Below are 24,412 nucleotides of genomic sequence, written 5' to 3' on the forward strand. Positions count from 1 at the left end.
CACATAATAGAATCAGCACTCACTGAGCGCGTCTCGTCCAATGAACTCTCGCGATAGTTTGAAGCACATGGCCGCCCGCAGTGTTTACAACTTCTCCTAATGAGATGGTGAAGGGAAACAAAGTCCCGAAGCAGAAAGACGGCGATTAGTTTTGTGTGTTCGGTCTTTTTCTCCGGCTTTTGGTGAAACTCTTGATTCTGCGGGTTTTGCTTTTCGGCCAAACCGCGAACACAACTAAAGGCCAGGCAAGCCACAACACAGGTATATAGCATCAGATTGCTAACGTAGGCTAATGCTAACTTGGGCTAAAGTGTGTGCTCCGATGTGAAGGGACGCTCAATAAGAAGCTAAAGCAAATGTCGCTAATTGATTTATTTACCAGAATCATCCATTATGTATAATAGCAACCGGGCGTGCGTGGACATGTAGAAAGAATGTAATATGTATCGCTCAAGCTTTAACTTGACCAAATAGACGCGTATGCTAGTTTGGTGAGGCAGCTGGCAGTCACGACTAGCCACAGGTGTGTGCTGTGAGGCAGTGACGTGCTCCCCTCACAGCAGCTGCACGTTCACTTTATCTTCAGTCTGACTTAACGGTTTTTTTCCTGGTTTTCGTGAACGTGCTATCATGGTCTTCCGTTGTTTTGACGAGCTCATTGTTGGTCTCGCTTTTCTCGTCTTCATGTTTTCTCGACTCAATGTTTCCTAGGCTGGTGGGTGCTGTGATGTCCTCGTACCCCAACAGACTCAAACATCCACACTGCAGGAGGAAGCACTACCCCAGTAGCACCTACCTCACCCACGTCTGACAGCGACCGCTGGACACCGGGCGCTTGAAAGCTGGGTGGAGGGCTTCACGGGAGAGAGAGAGAGGGAGGTAAACAAAGATGTCAGACTCTGTGGGAGGTGGTGAAAGTGGAGGTGGTGCAGGGCAGGACTCCGAAGCAGATAATGAGCCCCCTCAACAGCCTCCACCTTTACTGCCTGGAGGTGCAGGGGAGATCTCAGAGGAAGGGGCTTCGCCATCTGCCAAGAGGCTGAGGATGAGTGAGGAGGGCGTGGGGCAGGATCAGGTTGTGGAGCCTGGTCAGAGGCATGAAGAAACACCAACACAGCCTAGCTCGCTGCAGGGAATGCCAGCCCAAACAGCAGAAGGTACAGGACTGTGTCTGTTTTAATTCATGATTATATGCATATATTAATATAAATTAAGATTACAGATGACCTGTGTTTAATCTGGCTTCTGCTGTCAGGAACAGGAGACCTGCTGCAGTGTGAGGAGGGAGGTCATAGTGGGAAAGAGGTAGTAGTCATCGGGGAAGAAGAAGAATACCATCAAAATGGAGAAGAAGGGCCAAAACCAGAGGAGGAACACAACGGTGATGGATCTGCAGAGAGCCCCGGTGACGGACAACAGTACGTGGAAGAAAAAAGGTTTATTTGTAGATTTAAACGTAGAGTAAGTTTGCAATATTTAGGCAGAGTTGAGATACAAGATGCGCATTCATAAAAAGGCAGAAACTGCTAGAAGAGATTGTAGCAGATGAACACAGAAGATATCATCTGAAAAATATTTTAAAAAGTATGAAGTTTACTTTTTAATTTTTCTTACACCCTTTTTTTTATGTTACAATTTGCATAGCTGGTAAATTTGTCTTTTTCAGGTAAAAACAAAAGGAAGCCAGTGCAGAAGTTAATGGGCGCAGTTGGTTATTTTGGACTGCATTGAATTGAGAGAGAGAAAAGGTCTTATGGTTTAGAGTTGCATGCTCATTGGCTAATGAGTCTGTGAAGGTTCTCAGTCATCCAGGTCATCGTAGTCTAATCATTTTCACACCTTGGCTCATGTCATTAGGTAGAGGATCAATAGGGGGTCCTTTTGTCCCTCTCGGGGGGACACTCCCACAGGGCTTAAATCTGGGACTCTCCACCATTTGACCCTAGAACTGAAGAAGCTTCTTGGATGAGAGGTGAAACGTCTTCAAGCAACTTAAAGAAGTCCAGACGCTTTTCTTTCTAAGCTCCTTAGACTATTGGCTAATGACTTTTCAATCAAAAGAATCAACCAGTGAGTGTGCAGTTTCAAGGTCTAGGCACAATCTCATCTGGCCTGTTGCACCCAAGATGGCGACAGTGGAAACGCTCATCTCGTGGCTTTAGTGCAGGACTTCAAAAACCAGCAGGTAGCTTCACAGTAGCTATCCTTGTGAACAACAGGTGGGCGGGGCTTCTGTACTCACAGCCAGAGCTGCGCCCCTGAAATGACCATAACAGTGGTATTCCCTGTCATACAAGTCGCAAGAGTAGAAGAACCTGTCTGAAACGGAGCATTTAGAGCGGTGTTTGTTTAACACTGGGTCTTTACTTCATACTGTGATACATGAAATCTCCGACTATGTGTTTGTTTGTCCCCCAACTCCTCCTACTTGACCCGGCGCTGAGCAACCAAATGTACATCTTGGGCCTCTGAAGGTTCTTATCTGTATTGGACATTGTAACAACATCATGTTGCCTAGCAACTACCTTAAAATTATCTGCCAAGTAACCAAAATCCTTTGCATAAAACATCAAACACGAATTTAAGGTGACAGGCCGTATAGCATGTGTCAGGTATGGTCCTCCCATACTCCAGAGGCATGCATGTGGGGTTAATCAGTGATTCTGTGCATGAAGAGTTACAGTCTCTCTGTGGTGGATGCACAACCTGTCTAGGCTGTAACCTCTAGACCTATGTGAGTCCACGATAGGCTCCAGCCACCAACTATGTAAGCAGTGCAGAACTTGGCTGAGTGGGTGGAGACTGTGAACAGATGAAATAATTAACAGTCCAATCAATGCAGTCAACATGTGTTTGAAGCTTAAAGTTTATCAGTGACAGTGAGAGTGTCGTGTTTAGTAATGTGTTGTTAGATGTTGAGAAGTGCTTTTTTAATTGACACTCGTGTTTAAGTGGGGCAGCTAAAAGCACCAGAGCATTAACTGATTCATCATTTTGAGGCTGTCAGACATCATTATGCTAAAATTTGGAGAAAATGACCCAGGATGAAAAATAATGTAGTCAACTAATAGAAATCTAATTAACAATCAGCTGTAGTGTCACTGTGTGTAAATGAAGCAGCTTATTACTTGGAAGTTTCCACTGTGTTTTATACACAGAGCGTGTTTGACTGAGGCTAGGGACTTCATTGGATGATGTGTGCCTAAAATAGCAATGAGCTTTAAAATTGTCTTCAATTATAAACCTTTAAGTGCTCATCTCCTAATAAATGTGAGCTCTAGCTTTTAGTGGAGTGCGTGAGCTTGTTGCGAGCGCCTCTCTGACCAAGGACGTCCTTGTCTCTCTGTCTCCAGGCTCAGCTTAGATTTTACCCAGAACCCTCAAATGCTGACTGGTTCCTGGACAGAGTACTCCAACCTGCCGGAGAACTACCTGAAAGGCTGCAAATGGTAAATTCTTTTTTTATATATGAAGAAAACATTGCGAGGGGCGTATTCATGGTTATTACATACTGGGCTTAGACACAAAAACAAGGCGACGTAAGGCTTTGAAATGGATACTGTGTGCATCTGCAGGGGGGCTGAGAGGTAGGTAGCACTGGGGTGCCGCTATATTTGAGTTTTGCCACTGGACTTGGAGTTCTCGGAAAGGCATCAGATCAACATGTGAGGTTCCATCATTGTTTGCATGAGCACAATAGATGCTGCTACAACCACACTGCCCAGTAATGTCACGCCTGAACTCACTGGTTGCTTCCAATGGGCAGAGTACTAGTATGTAGTCTGGGCAGAACAGTATGCAGGCTGACACTGTGAGCCTGAGCTTTGATCAAATAAGACAGCTAGGTGCAATATTATTTAGGATTTTATAGGATTTTAAAATCAATGTGATATTTAATTGGAGGCCAGAGAGAATTAGGGTAATAGACTCAAACCTACCAGTACCAGTTATAACTAGGGATGGGTATCGTTTAGGTTTTATCCGATACCGGTGCCAAATCGGTACTTTTGAAACGGTGCCGGTGCTTAAACGGTGCTCGAACCGGTGCTTAAAGAATGGAGAACACAAACTTTGTCCAAAAACCTCTCATGTTCAGCTGTTTTGTTTTGTTTTTGTAAAAAGATAACAATGTTAGCCTTTTCTGCAGCTATGGGGCATATATGGTATCACTCTTGGCTGGAAGCAGTGCTTAATCAATGGAAAAAAAACACAAACTTTGTCCAAAAACCTCTCATGTTTACCTGTTTCCCACTTTTTCTTTGGTCATTTTAGCCTTTTTGTCCAGGGTGAAGGGAGTATCTGCCATCAAACAAGAAGACAGCTGCATGTAGCTATGATGATGTTTGCTAGTTCACCTTACATGTATTAATGTAATAACGTGGTTAGCCTACTCAACGTAAATTACACACGAACAACATTAAGCGACTCACGCAGAGAAGAACGGCTGCTGCTGCATCATCCTCATCATTTCTGCTACACTGGCAGGGCTAGGGGCCAGGACTCTATTCTTCGGGTTTTTGGGGGATGTTGCTCCGGGTCCGATAACTGGCAACCCACCCAACGTGCACAGTGTGAGGTCTCGCAGCAAGCTATCAAATACGGCGCATTTCTCGGCTTTTAAAAAAAACGCTATGCGTCGCCAGGTGTTTCATCGGATTCGAGGTGTTACCTCCTTTGACAGTATCACAGTATCAGCTTAAAGCACTTGTTGCTGCTGAGTTTGCATATTTTGCTGTGAAGTACAACCAGACTTTTGACCGCTTCGCCTTGGACATTTTTAATCTGTAGCTCTGCTCTAACTGAACGTACGTACCTGGCCCCGCCTACTATCCTGGGAAACGTAAAATGATTGGCTAGAAGTGTATCACAGCTCAGGAAAATAAAGCACCGAAATGTGCGCTGCTTTTCGGTCTGGTTACTACCGTTTATGTCAGAACCGGTGCCATCATGGCACCGGACACCGGTACCCATCCCTAGTTATAACACTTCTGCTTTACCTTTCTGACCCAGAAAAGGTCAGTTTTCTTTAATTAATGCTATAAATACAGTTGTCTGTGTACGAGCTGCTTACATGCTATAGTGCAGCTGCATATATGTTAGTATTATATGTGTGTTTTGTGTTACTTTAACATGCACACAAACCCAGCCCGAGTACTTGTTGTTCTAGTCTTTAATGATCTGTCATCCCTCCTCTTCCTCTTACCTAGGGCTCCTGATGGTTCTTGTATCCTGACAAACAGTGCAGACAATGTCCTCCGAGTGTACAACATCCCTCCAGAGATTTACAGCTACAACTGGGACTTGCTTCCTGAAATGGTGAGTACACAAATAGCTTGCCATCGGGGGCCGGACAGGCGACGGGAAATGAGAAAGCAACAAACAAATGTTAGAGCAAATATTCATTATTTTATGGATTTAAATTCAGTTGAAAGATGAACGTAGCTATAAAGACTCCTTCATTTGTAAAGGTCAGCAGTCTCAGTCTAATCTGGAGCTTCCCTGTTTATGATGTTTATGAAGGTTATTACTAAACGTCAGTTTTGCTTTTTGTTGCAATAAACAAAAATCCTTTGAGACGTCTGCCTGATAAAACGCGTTAGTGAAGATTAATCTGTGGGAATAAAATGGACTTTGTGTTTTGGTCGGGGCGAAATGTCAAGTAGTGAGCCGATCTTTTAATTGTATTACAAGCTGGTTTGATTGGGATCACTGAACAAAAATAATTGAAATATAATCCATTTTCTCTAGTTGAAATCTCGCAGCCTTTGTAATGAGAGGAGAAGATTGACTGTTGATTGCTCTGTTTCTCGCATGCTTCCACTGGCTTTTGAAATTGAATTTTTCTGGGTAGCCACTTATTTAGTGTCAGCCTCAGAGCTGATGCCTTTGGCCTACATTTCTTAATGCAGGAGGTCTCAGTCCCTCTGTTACTGACTGTCTGTCTTTTCTTTTATTCTCTGCTAGAGTCCAGTGCTGCGGATGGCAGAAGGAGACACCATCTATGACTACTGCTGGTACCCCAAGATGAACTCTTTGGAGCCGGACACGTGCTTGTGAGCTGAACCTGGTCTTTTTCAAACTATTCCCTAAGCCTCTCGCTTCAAGTCCACCTTGGAGACGGTGAAATGTGTATACACTGAAAAAAGCACCGGGTTGTGTTTTGTGTCAGTTTCTAATCTCGGGTGGTTGGATCGGGTTCCCGGTGAATTTGTCGGCTTTTCTTTGTGCTGCAGTGTGTCTAATAGACTGTCTGAATGCAGAAGATTTTGTTGTAGTCTTGTGTCTCATTCTTTGATCCCAGAGGTATGTTCAGCGGTTGTGGAAGCTGGCTGCCTGCAAGGAGGGAAGCTGTAAAAGCTTTCTGATGTCTCTCATTACGAGTGAAGAGTTGGCCTGCGTCTCGTCCGCCTCGTCGCAATCCGCTCGCCTGTTTGAGGCCCACAGTGCGATTCAGCCCGCTAACAGCACTCCTGAGTCCAGACAACACCTAAAGGGCCTCGTGAATCCCTGACTCGAGGCTTTGCTTCTCATCTCCTTCTCCTTTTTTTGTGTTTAGAAGGGTGCACTCTAGCAAGTATGTGGCAATTATGACATCACTGAGTGTTGGTGTGTGTGTGCTGTGAAGGAAAGTTAGCATCAGCAGCATCCAGCCGTCGCTGTGAAGGCTGCTTATCGTCTGCGGTGAGAGAAGTAAGGCTGAGCTAATGAGCCGAGGTCAGGTTGCCAGCAGTTTTCGTGGTGTGTTACCCTTCAGCCCCAACTCCCCCAACTCCCATCATCCTTCAGTCAGACCCTCGAGCAGTTGAGTGCATCAAGGCCCAGAACTGGCACCGACATCCTCACATCGTACAGCTTTCACCATGTTAGTGGGTGAGGGTCTGGAGCTGGACAAACCAAAATCATCAACAAAAGTCTCGCGGGCAGGGAAGCGCTCGAGTCGTGTCTATAATCCAAATGCTGATGGAAACTGACAGCAAACACTCGTGATTGTCTTCAGATCGCTGCCATCTATCAAACAGGAGCTCCTGCAGGGCGCAGTCAGGTGGTCGGACAGAGTACACCGACTGACTGTAGCAGTCAGATAAAAGATTGCGGTTGTGACGATTAAAAGAAAACATCTAGCAAAGCAGGAGAGCCATGTCTCCTGCTTACCCTTTCTCTCCCTCTTTTCACATCGCTGTTTTGTTTCTCCCTCTGCGCTCCTTGAACTATCTGCCTGCCAAAAGCCGTGTGTTGTTGATGCCCCTCCTGTAGAGAGGGAATAAGGGCCCCTGTTATGGCTCGGTTAAGTTGCGCTGAGTTCTAGGCATGGCTCCAAGCTAGCAGCAGTCTAGCATTATAATTGGGCATTTCCCTGCTCTGGAATAAAGCCGCGGCTCACAGGGGCCATAACAGAACACGGCAGCAGCGGCGGGGGCTCATTTCCTTTGTCTAATTGAGCGGCAGTGATGTTTCAGCGTTTGTTCAGTGCTCAATAATTAGAGTTAAAAAGGCATGGCTCAGTCTTTGGCCCTGATGCGGATCAATAAGAATGTGCTGCGGCCTTGTCTTCATAATGAGGCGAAGCATGTAGCTGTATGTTTGTTTTGCAGCACATGTTAGTTGTTCCCTCCGTTAGCTCAGTTTGTTCATCTCATTCATTTCTAAATCATTCATTCATATTTATTTATTTCGACCTCCTCTTCTTCAGTCTAGCCAGCAGTAGCCGTGACAACCCCGTCCATGTGTGGGATGCATTTTACGGGGAGGTGCGAGCCAGCTTCCGACCCTACAATCACCTGGACGAGCTGACGGCAGCTCACTCGCTGTGCTTCTCTCCAGATGGCGCGCAGCTCTACTGCGGGTTTGACAAAATGGTCAGGGTCTTCCACACCGAGCGCCCGGGCAGAGACTGTGAGGAGCGACCCACAATAGGTCAGTCGTCAACGTCTCATCGGCTTTCACCTTGAAGCTTGTCGATGAGCTTTCCTCAATCGGGTGACGTAAAACCCATTTAACATCTTTTCGTTTCATTTCATCAGGCCAAACACAAATATGTGTATCACCTCTTTCTTCGCGCTTTCAGCTGCTACATTTCAACCACAAATTGAGTTTGTCTTTTTTTCATTAAAATATTAGAAGCTGGCCTCCTGCTCACAGCCGGTGTGATTGTGTTTATTGCTTTCTTCCTGTGTGAGGTTTTACAGCAGTTAACGACTGTACTGAAAACAAGGATATTAAATTGGAGTTCCCTCAGGGATACTGTTACCACATTTGAGAAACACTGCTTTAAGGTTACACCCTTGTGCTATAAACACATTGTTCCTTCACAGCGGTGAAGTCCTGCTGTCAGAGTGACTGAAGAAGTGTCAGTTTGCAGTGAGACACTGACTTTCTGATGATACTGTTACCAGCAGCGTCATTTTTAACGCATTCTGTGTTGGATGTTTTGCTGATTGTGAGCAAACTTCAACGACACTCAAAAATGCAGCTATAAATAAATAGTGTTCACAAGAAATGTCGTGATGCATGCTCGATCGTCCAGGTAAGTAAATCCTAAAAGGTTCTGTTCATCTCGATGAAGCGTTTTCAGTGGAAGAGGTTTGTTCACTCATCCAAATGACTGCTTCGGTCTCAGCTGACTGCAGGTTTCTCCTAGTATTTGCATAATAACTGAAACTAGCACCAGTGGCAAACCATGGACAGTCAGTCTAAATCATTAAGTTGCATATTGTCATCACCAATGATCCATGACCACTGGTCATTGATGCAATGGCTGCAATCACAGCATTGTAAGATGGTGACAGATGTACCCTTAGGCCCCTCCTCGATTCAGAGATGGTCTTTCCCTTTTCATGTAAATGGTCTCCTTGACTCTGCGCTCAAACCAGCGTTCCTCCCTGTCCAGGATGTTACATCCTCATCATTCAAAGTGTCCGCTGGCCTGTAGGTGGAAATAGACTGTGGAGTTCTGGCCTGACGAGTTAGGACAACACAGAACACCTAACTACTTAGCCTAGGGTTGTTTTGTTTCCCAGATGTAGAAATCCTCCTGGCACTTAACAGCGTACACTACATTACTCTGTTTGTGTCGGGGGACCTGATCCTTGGGGTGACAAATTTTGGGTGCAGCGTGTTTTGGGGTTTGAAAGTGTTTAGAGAAAATGCGTCTCAACTGCTCCAATACTCCTGACACACATGGGATCACTACAGGTTATAGTTTAGGCAGCGGTTGTCCTTCTGTCCTGGATCGGCTGGAGCTTTCTTTAGGTGCCTTCCCAGCTTTGACAAAGGTCCAGCTGGGATAACCACATTTACTCAGGGCCTTCTTGATGTGCTGTTCTTCTGCCTCCCTGGCCGCTGTGTCTGTGGGGATGGTGTTCGCTCTGTGTTGTAGCCTCCTGATGACACCCAGTTTGTGCTCCAGTGGATGATGAGAGTCAAACCTTAGATACTGATCCGTATGTGTAGGTTTACGGTACACGTCAGCTTTTAGATGTCCCCCATTACTGATGGAAATCTCACAGTCTAAGACGGCTAACACTTTTTATATCCTCCCTGGTGAATTTGGTGTGTCGGTCCACAGAATTAATGTGATCCATGAATTGTGGTACGTCCTGAGATTTGATTTTTCCCTCAGGTGTCATCCACATACCTGAACCAATGGCTTGGTGGTGTCCCAGGGTAGGATAACAAAACCCTCTTTTCCACTTCTTCCATATACAAATTGGCCACAATGGGTGAAACTGGGGAACCCATGTTTCTGCCTGTAGTACTGACCCTCGTATGTGAAATATGTGGAATTAAGACACAGTTCACACACTTGGTCGGTTTATAAGGTTGGGGAAACGTGCAGTCAGCTGAGACTGAAGAAGCCGCTCGCATGAGTGACCAAACGCTTCGTCCAGATGAACAGAATCAACGTTTTGGGATTCACAAGAAATATTGTGAGAAATTGAAACCCTTAGACAGTAAACAGACGTGAGAGGGAGGATAATGTGAAGTCTGTTGTTTCTTGTTTTCAGTGAGTTGCTGTTTGACAGCTGGCTGTCACATCTCACAGGCTGAAGCCTCCTTGAACAAACTGACAAGGAGCGTTTTTATTATGTACTTCTGACAAAAACCAAGGAGAACACAATGTTTACTGTGATGCATTTCTTTCCTCCGTCTCACATTCATATGGCATCATTTCACTGGAAGCTCTTTTTTTTTTTAAATGTACTTGAACGACTTTTTCTAAATTGGCAGAGGCAGATCCAGCAAAGGCTTTAACTAACACACACCATCATCACCTTGAGATTGTAATCCGTTGGCTCACTGGTGTAATCACTGAGAAATCTGTTGCTTTTATGGACAGACTCCGGAATGTCTGAACTGCCAAAAAGTCAACTTTGAGTCGACGAGACTGCAAATTGTGTCCTGTGAACTATAAAGTGCTGAAAGCGCTGCCAAATGCTCTCTCTTGTCCTCACCGCAGTGAAAAAGCAAGGCCAGAGTGGCATCATCTCCTGCTTTGGCTTCAGCCCTTGCCAATCTGTTTACGCCTGTGGCTCTTACTCCCGCTGCGCTGGCCTCTACTCCTGCCAGGACGGCACCCTGCTGGCTCTGCTGCCGACCCGTCACCACGGAGGTCTCACCCATCTGCTCTTCTCCCCCGACGGCAACTACCTGTACACCGGCGGCCGCAAGGTAACGCACGAACAGACTCGCACACAGCTTCAAGCAGAGAGATACCCGAAGGTAACAATCGCTGCTGAACACACACAAACTATCAGTTGTGTTTGGGTGTTAAGCAGGTAACTGATGTTGCTTTGCACAATATAAATACACAAGTATGATGTAAAGCTTTACATGATACTCAGTCCTCTCAGCATGTGTCAGCAACTTAAAATGAAATATTTAAGCTAGCATCTAACATTATTCTCCTGCTGCAAACTGTATGCCAGCTAATTCAGCTACAGGTTCGCTCTAATCTGAAGAAATGATATCAAGGCAGTGTGTAAGGAAGATTAATGGTAGGTCCTAAATTTAATAGAGCTCCCATTGAAAGTAATAGCTATCAATCAAAAGTCTGATAGTTCTTGTTTTATTGTTTTATCTATGATTATTGTAAGTACTCTGTGTCCTCTGAAGAGATGTGTGTTTGAGTTTTCAACCCTCAGAACAGAAATTGGACAAAAAGTTTGGCTTTTTGAAGCTTTATCAAGTGGCAAAACCTGAGGCTGAAAAACTACAGATGTTGGTAAATGGTAGATGTTGGTAAATGGCATATTTGCTGCTTTCCCAGTGACTTGTGATTTGATCATGATCAACCTGAGCTTCTCCATCATTGATGATCTTTGGGTTTTTCAAACTTGGACATTAGTCAGTGCTGAAGTTGAGGAAGAGACTGCTTTATTCCTGGTTCTCACTTCTGCTAATTTCAGCTACTGAACTGCACTACTTAGCCAAGTTTGTGCCTTTGGGAACATTTTTAACCAAAGTTATCTGACGAGCATGTCCCGCCGCGAGGTGCAGACTTTTCAAGATGCTTATGGCTCATGTTCTAGTAGTGAAATCAAGAATTATCAGCTTGTTACAGTTATGCATGAAAGTGACTGCGTGTAGCACACAAAACCTATTGATGCAGCTTGCTAACCATGCTAGCTAGTTTAAGCTAACTTGGAAGTCTCTCTCGTGCTGACTTCTGGCTCTAAAGCATTAACGCTGGCAAAAACGTTAATATTAAAGCTTCAAACCCCAAAATGACCTTAGTGTGGCTATGTCCAAATTTTATATACAGGCTGTGAAGATAAATTCTGACTGCCTTTTGTTGTGTGGCAGTTGTTTGTGATGGATAAAGTTAGCATCCAGGCTTGGGAACGAATGATTTCATGGAAATTCTTTTGTGTGTGTGTGCAGGATCCAGAAATCCTGTGCTGGGACCTAAGAGAGCCGGGAAGAGTTGTGTTTTCTCTTAAAAGGAACGTGGCCACTAATCAGCGCATCTACTTTGACCTCGATCAGTAAGTAACAGGGAAACTGCATCAGTGATCCTGTTGTATATGAGTGTGATGTGATTCGTCTGGTTTTTCTGTGTTAAATAGCAGCAAGGATCGTCGTATTAGCCGATTCCCACTCGTGTTTGTTTGTGTGCGTTTAGATCTGGCAGGTACCTGCTGAGTGGAGACACGGAGGGAGTGGTGTCAGTATGGGACACCCACACAGCGCCTCCTGATGGTAATGAAGAACTACTGCAGCCTCAGCTTAGGTTCCAGGCGTACTGGGACTGCACCAACGGAGTCAGGTATGATTACTAATCTAATCCAGCTCACTGACAGATTAGATTCCAGTAATGAAAACATTTATAATATTAGACTGAAGGTGGATCTTTCTCAATAATTAACATGAGAGGAAAAGTGTTATTTTACAAAGGTGAAGCTAATCTTGATCAGCTGCATTGTTGTTCGGTAGAAACAAAACTGAATAAAAAGCAATTAACAAAGTTTCAGCTTTTTCTAATTCACTTATGTTACGCTGTTGTTCAGTTATGCTGCTGTTTTGCTGTGTCAGGCTGTTTGGGTCATGCAGTCATTTTTCACAAAATCATAGGAGGCAAAACAAATGATCCAAAACATTCAGTGACAGAGCAGCTTTGGCTTTAGTCAGGCATGTCACTGCTTTGTGAGAGCAGAGAGTGAAAACCAAACCACAGCTTCTCAATAATTCTGGATACTCTGGCACAAAAAACAGCTTTGATTGTGAATACGTGATTGCAGAGAATAAAGCCAATGATGTACTAAAAATGAAACGTTGACTTTTAATTAAACACAGATGGTGTAAATGTGCAGCAGTTATGTATAAAATGTTGCAAAGCCTGAGGTAATTCAGTTGTTTTCTGTGAAATGAATCGTGCATTTTCTTTTTTCAAGCGTGATGCTGCGTGTGCAATAGCTGAAAGTCCAGTCATGTCACGCTAGCAGAAAGTTTTTTTTCCACAGCTTATCACGCCATTATTTTCATTTGTCCCTTCCTGGATCTTCTCTCTGCCCCCCTCTGCTGCTCCGTCCTTCTCCTCTTCTTCTTATACAGTATCCATCCCTTCATGCCGCTGCTGGCAACATCCAGCGGCCAGCGGCAGTTCCCGTGGCCCGGCGACAGCGAGGGTGACTCGGCCTCTGACACGGAGGGGAGCGGTGCTGTGATGTCACAGCAAGACACCCGGCAGGACAATGTCCTGACCCTGTGGTGGGCGGGACCGCTTAGCCCTGCCGCTGAAGGGAGCCAAGACCAGAGCACTACAGCAGCAGAGGCCTGAATATCTGTCACTGCACTCAGCTGATACAAATCGAGTTACACATGCCATGTGATGTTTGTGTGTAAAGCTGATTTTGGTTTGTACAAATAGAGCGTCAGCGGGCTGTTTGTTTGTAGTTTACTGCCAACTTCACCAGAACGTGGAAAAAAAAAGGTTAATGTCAAAGCCAAAAGTTAAGAGGTTCTTTAAAGCCTTAATGCTGAGATAAGAGGTGTTTTCTAAGGAGACGTTAGGACATTACAATCAAATATAACCAGCCTCTTCTTAAACATTTACCTTTATTTCATTTTAGTAGAGACTCTACTTCCTGAATAAGAATACATGTGGTGGAAGTGAAATCCTCTCACTGTGTCCGTGCGTGCGTGTCTGCTGATCGCGCCTCGGCTCTCGGCCGTGTCGGCGGGAGCGTTTGTTTACGTGTGCGTGTAGCTGCGATGCTTCCCCGGAGATCTTTCACTGCTATAGTTACAGTAAGTGCCATTTGTTCTCAAGTTTTCGCTTTTGTAAAGTGACGGGGATCTCCTGGTTTTAGCTTCTTTTTTAAAGTGCCAGACGCGACAGGTAGCGTTGCTCCGTGCATGCCCACAAATGTATATTTTTGTAAAGCCGTGATGACGATTCTCCTTTTTTTTGAATGTAACTTCAAAAACAATCTGTGAAAGTCTTGTAATTAGCAGCTGCTGCTTGAAATGTGCTCTTTCCTTTTTGTTTTCCTCCTACTGGTTGTGGTGCTTTTGTACCGTGCGAGTGGTGCTAGCAGCTCAGAAGACATTGTGTTTGATTAATTGCATTAATACTTGCAGCCGTTTGTCGAATGCTCGCGTTGTTACCGGGGTGCGCTTTCCTGTAGTGTCTTTGCAGGTTGGTGAGAAGCTCAGCGTGCTCCAACCAAAGCCTTGGATCTTTACACTGATTAAATCGATCACTTTTTAAAGCCTGTGTCGGTTGCTTGATTTATTCATTCATTCAGATATGTTGCCAAGCAATGGGAGCTATAATTTTGTAGCTATTATTTCTACACAAATTTGTACTCTGTTATGAATCGCGTTGTCCTTGAAGAGAAGTCTGGAGATGGACGCCTCCGTGCACAACAGGGAGCTGTCTGCTGGTTTTATTCAAATGAATTAAAAGCACGTTTCCACAGATTCGCAGCCTCACTCATTTTTGCGTTTTCAGTGGAAGGCGGTTCAGAGTTGGATGCCCTGCAATAAATCCTCAATGAATGCAAGATGATGCCGCACTCGAGTCAAGAGGCAGCTCTTAAAAGCTAAAGGGACTGTTGGCTTTTGCTTATGAGATGGAAACTATTCATAGCTTTCACCTTTCACACACGCTTTCTGTGCGAGCACGTGCACGCACACTCGCACGCACCCGTGTATTTGATTGTCTGAAACCACAGGGGCACGGCGAGCGCTGAGCCAAGTTGGAGAGCTGCAGTGTTGTGTTGTGCGGGTTGCTTAGCGACCGTCTCCGCCTTGGGAGAGGAAAGTAGGCAGAAAGACGACAAGACGGAAAATTGGGGGCACATAAAAAAAAAAAAGGTTTTAAATAAGAGAAATAAATAATCGAGTGGTGTAGCGATTGCTGCCTGTTTGTCTGCTCTGGACCCGTCCGTATCTCAGCCCCACCAGAGTGAAGAGTGAGTGGGGTGATGACTGACACGGAGGGAGCGTGGTGGGGTGGGGACACATTAAGCTTGGGGTCTGTGGGTCCTCCCTCTTGGAAATTTTGAGGGCTGGACACAATTTCCTGCACTCGGATGAATTTTTGTTCACCAATTTGTGTCATTTTTGCATCAGAGTTTAGAGGAAACATCTATAACATGAAAATCTGCCAGCAGGTAACTGTTTGACATATACACAGAACAATGTAGTTGTGCTTTCATATAAATATTCTCGACTTTTCTCATGTAACATGATCGCACGTGAACACACAGGCGTGATTTATTCTCCTATTTGCCAGATCAAGACACGAGAGTCATTGTTATCATTGTCGGATTTCAAACTAGTGTTGTTATATATGGGAACATAACCTGCCTATATACGCTTGCAAGAATTCTGATTTCTGTTCAGCTCTCTGCAACATTCACACATCACCAATATGTGATTTTAGGTTTTTCTTTAGGAAACATACCTTAAAAGCCTTAATATCTTTCAGAGGGTGAGTAAAAACAAAGATTGGACACAGCAACTAGCCATAAAAGGCTCATGATATTGTCGTCACCATGAGTTCAAATCTCCGTGGCCTGAACCTCCGGGTCAGAGGTCAAGTATTTTAAGACTGTCCAATAAGCAGCAGTCCTCTGGGTGCACAGTCTCTGGAAATTCCAGAGGATATGGACCAAACCAAGCTTATTGGAATGCACCAATAACTCAAAGAACTATTTGTTATAACCAAGGTATGAATAAGAGCATCTCTGAGTGCAAATGTCAAGCCGTGAAGCCGATGGGGTACAGCAGCAGAGGACCACACTGGGTGCCACTCCCCTCAGCTGGAACAGGAAACAGGATGCAATTCACACATCTTCCAAACTGACATCAGGAGTCTTAATGTCTCCTGCAACACTCAGAGTTAGTGTAAACACCATGAAAGCATGCCTCTTATCCTGTTTTGCAGTAAAACGCCAGGCTGCTGCTGGTGGTGTAATCATATGGGGGATATTTACCTGGCACGTTTTGGGCCCTTTAGCACCCAGTGGGCATCATTTAAAGTTTAGAGTATTGTTGTTGATCATGGCCACGGTGTACCCGTCTTCTAATACCTGCTTCCAATAGGATAATGCATCATTTCACAAAGCTCAGATCATCTCAATCTGGTTTCTGGAACATCACAGGGAGTTCACTGCACTCAGACCGCCTCCACAGATCTCAGTTCAATAGAACTCCGTTGGGATGTGCTGAAATGGGAGAGTCGCATTATGCAGCTGACATTTTGTAATTTATATGAATATTTTATGCATTAAAAAGACCCTCTGCTGTCGAGACATTCCTTTCAGAGTAAAATCATTAAAGCAGTTCTTCCTAAATATGTCCTCTGCCTCTTTCATCATTTTATTGAGGGCGCGGAGAATGATTGCATGAGTTTAGATACTCCTGCACCCACCTTGAAATCTACACCTTTGGTGCACAGCATATAACTGGAGTTAGTGTGCAGTGTTAATGTAATGCAATGAAAAACACAGACCATACATATACCAAAGTGGACAGCAAAACCGTCCTGTGACCAGAACTTTTGCTAATTTCTGTGAGAGAGAGGATCCTGAGTCACGGCAGGATTCGCTCGCAGCAAACATGGTGGAAAACATCATCTTCAGGGGAAAACAAAGTCCTTTAAAACCTTTAAATCCTCCTGTTTGGGCAAACGTTATCAGATTTTATTAGTGATTTGAAGTATGCAGGGTTTTTTCTTTTGGCCATTCAAATTGCCGTTAATTAAGATAATACCTCACAATACCTGCCCATGAGTACTTTACTAGATCTTTCTATAAGCGGTGCATGTCTGCATTATTCCTCTACTTTGAAAAGAACTGCCAGAGGAATTTTAAAAAATCTAATTGTGAGACTTAAGAAGGATGGAAAAGCATTAAGAGAGGTCAGTGCCCTGCTGGAAATCAGCAGAAACATTTGCAGTAGAAATCAGGAGCTACAGAACGAGCCACAGCACCACTAATCAGAGCCACTGTGGCTGTCCTCTTGAAATGCCACAGACAGTGCTGCACTACTTGAACAGTCTAGCTCTGAAAACAGATGGGCGAGTGCTACAGACTTGGCACCGGGGTTATCAATGGAAATCTGAATTTGTGTGACAGCTCAGACATTTGCGAAGGACATCGCATAATGTCAAGCTTTGAAAAAAGGGGAAAAAATGACCTGATTGATCTTTGGCACCAAACTGCAGGCTAAAACTTCGCTAAAGAACATGATAAATGGATCAGATGTTTACATTCGGGTAGATGGAACAGCCTGGCTGGGACCACCGCGGTGACTGCACAGAGGTGGGGGTGTGATGATGATACGGCCTTGTAGGAGTGCAGACGGTTGACATTTATAGACGGCACCGTGAATGCCTGTGGATAAACCAAAATACTGGCAAACAAGATGGCTCGCAGTCTCCAGAAGCCTGGCAGAGGAGGGATATTGCTGCGTGAAAACGATCCAAAGCACGCTGCCAAAATCACACACCAGTTTCTAAAGAAGAAAAAAGCGAGAACTATGACCTGAGCAAGTTTGTCGCCTGACTTGGATCCAACACAACGCCTTCGGGTTTATATTTAAAGAGAAAGTTCGAGCAACGCAACCCCTGCAGTAAAGAACAGCTGAAAAAAAAGTGTCTGTGAAGAGAGGCGAGGCACGTCTCCAGAAAACACTGCTATCCTGTGTGTGTGAGGCTGAGGCTGTCATTTGAAATAAAGGAGGAGATGCAAAGTATTGACAAAAGACTTGAATCTCCGAAATGAGAGCCGTATTGAAGTTGCTGCACTGACTGTGAGCTGAGTGTTTGCTCTTTGCTATCAGGACAGAAAGTGGTTATAACACCGGCGACTGAAGGCTAAATCGAATCAGCCTGTAGTCAATCTGGACACTTCCCAGAGCTTTATATCCGTCCTGAGCTATGAGACCTTTTGTGAGCAGATGAGAGTTTTTCATTATGTGCAGTAAACAGAACTTATTGAATCATCTCCAGCCGTGTCTGAATTTTAAATATCAACAGTGGCTAAAATTAGGCTTCTAAATGCAAAAGGGAGCAAGTAACCCATCTTAACATAAGCAGCTGTAGGTCTATATATTGTTAGACTAAGAGAACATTTGCCTCGGTACATCGCCACAGATATGTTGTTTAAATCAAACAATCCAGATGTGACTGAAGTGTAGCTTTTCGGCTTTAATTCATGGGGTTTTACAGACACTCTTACACATAGGCCACCATTTACAGAGGCTCAGAATTAACTGGACTACTGACTGATGACCAGTCTCATGGCATCATGAGGTTTCCTTGCTATTTCACGATGAATGAAGCCAGCATAATGCCTGAAAATAATTCAAACTGTTGTTTTAAGTGCAATATCAGGCCAAGAAAATAAGAAATAAATGGGATATTCTTCAGTGGGCGATTCCGTCACCTGATTAGGAGACGGACCAGGAGGCGGGTCATCCACCAATCAGATAGTTGGTGTCTTGATGCATGCTCCATCCAGGTAAGTAAATGCCCAAAAGTTGATTCTGTTCAATCAACTCTCCCACTGAAAATGCTACATCCAGATGAACAGAACAACTTTTGAGCAGATAGTTGGTGGTTTCATCCCTGGCTGTTCTAGCCAAAGTATCCTTGGACAAGTTGCTGAACCCCAAGTTGCTCTCTGGTGTATCCATCACACTGTGAATATGTATAAATGTTACACAGAAAGCACTTAAGCGTAGAAAAGTTCTTGTACGAAGCGCTTTGGATGCTCAAATAGAGTAGAAAAGTCCTTTGGCATAATCAGATATAAGCAAGGGCAGAAGGTGGTTGCAGTAAAGGGCTGGTAGAGCAACTCAAAGGAGGAAATGCAGCATGACTCAAATGTGAAAGTCTGTACATGAGCAAAAATGCAAAAAACTGTACATGTTCATGTTGAAGCTGTGTACTGCCACCAGGGGGCAGTGTGAAAAACAAGGTGAAGCAAATACTGTATGAGGTTCTGAAGTCATGATAATGCAAATAAGGTCATTGCTGTGAATAAAAACTGAGATTTGAAAACAATTAAAACTCTGCTTCTGTCACTCTCTGTGCTTCTCATGAACTCTGCTGTAGCTCTCTTCTGTTACAGTCAGCTTTTCGACACGTCACATACCTGCAGCCTCACTGCACTCAATGCTCTGTTGGTGTTTTAGTCAACATTATGCAAGTTTGTCTCTGCAGCCTCTATGTAGGTGGAATTCCCGCAATCCCCTTCTGCATAGCACAACATCTATGCAAGGTGACACCAGCACAGGGCCATTATTCAGGTTTTTCAGCCTCCAGGTTTAATGCTGGGCTCACTCTTATCACCCTTATCTAACTTGTTGCTAGCAGCAGGCGGCTCTATGCTAGCTGCTCTGCACAAAATAAGAAATGAACTATTACTTGGTAACCACAGTGCATCATCTAACAGCTCAGCTGTTTGCCATCAGTCATCGGCCTTGAACCTCCCCTGAGTCAGTGCTATTGTGCTGTGGAGCAGGGGTGTCACTAGGTTTTAAGGACAGGGGGGGCTTAGCCCCCAAGAGATGCACACGACATGAACGAACGTAGTGAATGAGCACAAAATTTCACAAACAGAAAACAAAGACTGAGAAATTGTTTTCCTACTTTTTTGGACAGATTAAACATCCTAGGCCACCAATAGATCTATTGTTTTATTTCAGTCTGCTTTATAATACAGTACAACAAAAAAACAGAGGAAATGTGTTTGCTGCATCAATAACAAGAAAAAAACTGAAAATAAAAAAGTACATTTTTCTGGCTGCAATCACCAGTTACTTGGTGGGTGGAAGCATCAAAGAATGACGTCTGTTTTTAAGAGTGGCAAATCGGTCAATCACTCTGTTGTGACTCAGATGCTGAAGCGTGTCTTTTTCAATAGACATGACTGCAAGACTGTGAAGTCTTTTCTGACCCATTGTTTGACGCAGCCAGGAGTGCAGCCGACGCAGTGCACTAAAGGACCGTTCACACGAGCAGCTGCTGACAGGCACTGTTAGGGCAACTTGGATGGTTGCCTTCAGAGAGGGAAACATGTCTGAATCAAGGAGGTTGTACACAGACAACATATTTTTGGGTGGACATCCAGCCTCTGTTTTCCGGGTAAGAAAGTTTCTGGCCACCAGAACCTCCTCTTTTTTCAGGTCAAGTCTGTAGTGCTTTGCAAGTTCATTCAAGTGTGGTTCACTCAAGAAGTTCTCAGATTTAGGACTGCATGCCTGGACGCCTTTTAGCAGCCCTGCATCTACACTGCAAAATCTTTGATCAAGCTCGCCAACCATCCGATCCACACAAGGGAAAAGTAACTCTCTTTTCAATGTGTCTGAGTTGTTCAATTCAGTGCGTGAACCCACAGTTGCCTCCAGGACAAAATCCTCCATTTTCCTCTGTTTGTGCCTTGTCTTGGCACCTGGTTCAGGGATACTGTGGGTGTTACACAGGGCCTTGGTTTTCTCATACAGCTCTGTAGCAAATGCATCTGAGTGTTTGCCCTCAAGTGTGTCACACACAGCTTGTTTGCAGATAAAAGCTTCTGCCAGGTCTAAAGTCTCTTTCTGCAGGAATTTGTGGAGTCCTTCGGTTACAGACAGAATCGACTGAAACATCAGTAGTGCATAGACTGCTGAGAACTTGTAGAGCTTTGCTCTGAGACCAACAGCTATGGGGGATCCAATTGCAGATAGGCACTCCAAAATGGCAGGCAATGTCTCAAGAACTGCACTGATTGATCGCAACTGACATGCCCAGCGAGTGTTTGAAAGTTGCACAAGCTCAGTTTTTGTCAATCCAAGCTTTGCCTGAGTCTCCATGAACTTATGATGATTGACTAGGGAGGTGCTGAAGAAATAATACACACACTCCAACAAGCTGAAAAGCTCCACAGCCTCTGGGACAGCCTTGCAAGTATTGCACAAAACCAGGTTGAGTTGATGAGCATAACAATGCACATAGATAGCCTCAGGATGGAGCCTTCTAAAATGTGCTTGTACACCTCCAGTGGAGCCACTCATAACGGCTGCACCATCATATGTTTGTGCTACACACTTAAGCTCTGCAAGACCATAGTTTTGGATCTGCTGCTGAATCTCATTTGCAATGGACTGGGCATCAAATGATTTTATCTCTGCAAGTGCAAGGAAACGCTCCTTCACTGCCCCCTCTGACACGTACCTGACACAAACAGCTAACTGCTCTGCCTTTTTATCCCTTGCCTCATCCACCATGATGGAATAGACTTTAGACTTTGTCATTTCAGATACAATGACACTAGTAACTTCCTGGGCACAACAGTCAATCATGTCATTCTGGGATGTTGGTGAGATATACTGTGCATTTGATGGGGGATTATGTTTTTGAAGAAAAGCATCAAACTCCTTCAAAAGCTCCATGCACGCAAGAAAATTCCCTCTGTTTGGGCTGTCTTCACCTTCATCATGACCACGAAAAGGGAGTCCCTGTCTCCCTAACATAGAGGTGACTGCAACAATTCGTCTGAGATACTCTCTTCTTTCGACTATCTCACTCACATTTGCAGTTGCTATCATCTGTGCAACGTTTCCCTGTTTGCTAGTTCCCTGGTAGCTTTTCCATGTAACAACACTGTCCTTATGTGTTTCAGCCATCTCATGCTTGCCAAAGATGACTAAAGCTTTCTTCCAGTTCTTGCAACCGCTACTGACCAAACTATCATGTTTGATGTTTTTGCCAAACACTCTACATGGGAAGCAGAAAGCTGCACTCTGGTTGACTGAATATTCTAACCAGTTGTGCTTTTCAAACCAGCTGTGGTTAAATGCTCGCTTCTGTGTACCAAACGTATCATGTGGATAGCTCTTCAGCTTCACCTGTCTGGGCCCTGTGTCTTTGTCACCTAAATCAAACCCTGTAGTAGAATGAGTTGCTGCAGCTGCTTCATCATTTTCCCTCTCTTGGCCTGTTTGCTCTCCTCTCTCTGTAATAACTTGATCTTCCTCTGCCTCTCGATCTATTTGCTGCAGCTCCTCTGTCTCTCCTTGCTCTCTCTGACTTGAACTTGCCTGTTGACCTTTTTCTCCCTCAGCCACTCCTTCTGCCTCACCCTTCAAGATACATTAAAACATACTGAATTGTAATGTAAATTGCTAATATCATGACTTCTGCTCCCGCTCCACAGTAATTTGTTGCTCCCAAATATTTTGAAGTTACAAACATTATATTTTGAGCACGCATGTGACTAAAATGGTTGCAATTTAAAGCCCTGAAAAATATTACTAAATTACTTGAATTGAAGTAATATTAAAATAGAACCCTCAAAAATATGTGAGTCAGGCTAATTTGACTTATATATATATATATATCTCTTTGCTCTCTCCACTTTCTAACCTTGACTCTCCTAAATAAAAGCTCAAGTTAAACAGGTCTTATATGTTGTACCGTGACTGAAATGTTTCATATTTCATATCCATATTGAGTCCCATAAAATTCTAATCAGACTGTCTCCATCACAAATGACTCCATCCTTTGACTCACCTCTCCAGCAGACGTCTCTCCCCTCTGCCTCTCTGTGCTCCTCTGCCCTGACTCCTACAGGTTAATGGGGATGGAGTGATTATTATTATTTCCACTGATGATAACCATACCTGAATGAGCTCAGCTGGATTTTTCAGAGCTAAAACGAGTGACAGAAATTAACATTATGCTAACAATTTAACTTAGTGCGCTAGCCAGGTTTTTATTTACAAAATGGGGAGCACCTGGTTCATTATTTACATGGGACTCTCTGCTGTTAGCTGGAGCTAACTAATTGTTACTACCAGCCAGTGATGAAGACTTACTTTCTTGAAAAACTTGCGTATATCCATGATTTCTTGCCGTTTGCCACATGCACGCTAGTGTTTCTGCAGGTGTATACGAGCGGAGTGTAAAGTAGCAGTGAAAACGAGGACTGGATTTTCAGTCATGTGGATGTCCCCTGTGAACAACTGGAAGGGATTGGATAACGAAGCACTGACGCTACCTTAACAATGTAAAGCGAAAGGGACCAACCGAGTTATGATCATATTTGTGTGAATAGCGACAGGTTTATATTATTATTTCTTTAGACTCATATTCCTGCATCTTTATATTGAATTTGTCTGCAAGTTCTGTAAAAAAAAAATCGAATAAGTAAAAAAAAAAAAAAAAAAAAAAAAAAAACCCCACCAAATTATTTAGGGGGGCTTAAGAATATTTTAGGGAGGCTTCAGCACCCCTAAAATAGGCCTAACGACGCCACTGCTGTGGAGTGATTCTACAATATTCAAGGCTAGCTACAAATTGGATTAATTTCCTTCATTTTTCCATCCCGCATTGTTGCCAAGTGCTTCCTCGAAGGCAGTCATGGAGTTTCTCTCTGTGATTATGTGAGGTCGTCACCTCAGTAAAGTGCCCTGATATGAACTATGTTGTTATTTGCTAATTGAATTGAGATTAATTTAATACAGATGGATTTTTTTTTTGTTTTTTTAAGGATTATCATCTTTTTTTTCTTGACTACCTTGTTTATTTTTCAGGTCGGTTTAATAATTAGCCAATACATTTTTATTTTCATGGTCAGAACATTCTGCCCTTGGGCTAAAACCACAAATTGCATATTGATTTAATATTAAATGCAGTGGTTTTCAGTGAGGCAGTCCCATTATTAAATCAATCTTTGGAGGCTTATGTGCTCTATTAGGGCTGATATTCTGGAAGCAACTCAGAACACTGACTAAATTCTAAATATATGTCACTACAAATGGTATCTATGCTGCTGTGCTCCTTGAAGCCGTGTTGGCCAAACCTCAGCGCTGTCCCGCAGTTGACAGCAAAGCCGTTATCTTCATCCCAAGGTGGCTGCAGTCAGTGTAGTCTTTCCACTTGTGCAGCTAATGAGCCAATCCACATCAAGTGTTCTGTGTTTCTGTGTTCTGAGCCTCCATTTATGTGGCATCCTGAGCGAGTCTCCATGGCCTCGCATAAGTGCCTTCCATTAGACACACGCACACATACATACACACAAAGCTCCGGCGCTCATCGCTAGGGAGTGTGGCGAATAGTAAGTAATGGGATCTCGATATTAAGAAAGACATTTGAAAACAATTATTCAAATGGCTGTCTGCCTGTTGAATCTCCTAATCCCACAGTGAGGCACTCAAGCAAACACTCAGCCGTGTGACCCCCGGTTGAATTAGCATGGAGGAAAAAAAGAGGAGCATACACGTCTCTGAAGCTGGAGATGCTAAAATGTCTAGACTGCTCTCTGGTTTGTCACTCTCATGCTGCCTTTAAAAGGAAAAGAGCTTTTTAAGAACATGAAGCAGAGGGAACAGATTTCCTGTAGCTTTTAGAGGTTGTCATACATGGCATTTCTTAAAATGTCAAAGGGACGCCTCCTTTATCTCTCAGACACTTTGAATG

At 44.0% G+C, this 24,412-nt stretch overlaps 1 protein-coding gene and 1 long non-coding RNA gene across 3 annotated transcripts; one reads left to right on the plus strand and one right to left on the minus strand.

The window, feature by feature from the left end:
* The first annotated feature begins 38 nt into the window (after nucleotides 1-38).
* On the plus strand, nucleotides 39-14,430 carry wrap53 (WD repeat containing, antisense to TP53). 2 transcript variants are annotated; one of them, XM_080878661.1, is made up of 11 exons: nucleotides 39-261; nucleotides 712-1,157; nucleotides 1,262-1,418; nucleotides 3,354-3,449; nucleotides 5,208-5,316; nucleotides 5,965-6,053; nucleotides 7,691-7,914; nucleotides 10,457-10,668; nucleotides 11,881-11,984; nucleotides 12,122-12,265; nucleotides 13,051-14,430. In XM_080878661.1, exons 2-11 carry the CDS (start codon nucleotides 890-892, stop codon nucleotides 13,274-13,276), a joined length of 1,629 nt encoding a protein of 542 aa, XP_080734787.1. In that variant the 5' UTR covers nucleotides 39-261; nucleotides 712-889; the 3' UTR covers nucleotides 13,277-14,430. The 2 variants fall into 2 exon arrangements, with proteins under 2 accessions (XP_080734787.1, XP_080734786.1); XM_080878660.1 differs by having other exon boundaries at nucleotides 40-261; nucleotides 1,256-1,418; nucleotides 13,051-14,421.
* Nucleotides 14,431-18,189: 3,759 nt separating this feature from the next.
* On the minus strand, nucleotides 18,190-23,044 carry LOC308395396. Its single transcript, XR_013971385.1, has 3 exons — nucleotides 22,810-23,044; nucleotides 22,505-22,558; nucleotides 18,190-18,649 (listed from the first exon to the last, which is right to left on the minus strand). It is a non-coding gene; the product is annotated as an uncharacterized lncRNA (long non-coding RNA).
* Nucleotides 23,045-24,412: the final 1,368 nt, after the last annotated feature.

This window comes from Rhamphochromis sp. 'chilingali', assembly GCF_963969265.1.
Source record: "Rhamphochromis sp. 'chilingali' genome assembly, chromosome: 1".
In the NCBI taxonomy this organism is placed as follows: Eukaryota; Metazoa; Chordata; class Actinopteri; order Cichliformes; family Cichlidae; genus Rhamphochromis; species Rhamphochromis sp. 'chilingali'.

Coding starts and splice junctions, on each gene's coding strand:
- wrap53 (XM_080878660.1), top strand. CDS start 890: ATGTCAGACTCTGTGGGAGGTGGTGAAAGTGGAGGTGGTGCAGGGCAG. Junction 6,054..7,690: donor TTGGAGCCGGACACGTGCTT/GTGAGCTGAACC, acceptor CCTCTTCTTCAG/TCTAGCCAGCAGTAGCCGTG. Junction 7,915..10,456: donor TGAGGAGCGACCCACAATAG/GTCAGTCGTCAA, acceptor TCCTCACCGCAG/TGAAAAAGCAAGGCCAGAGT.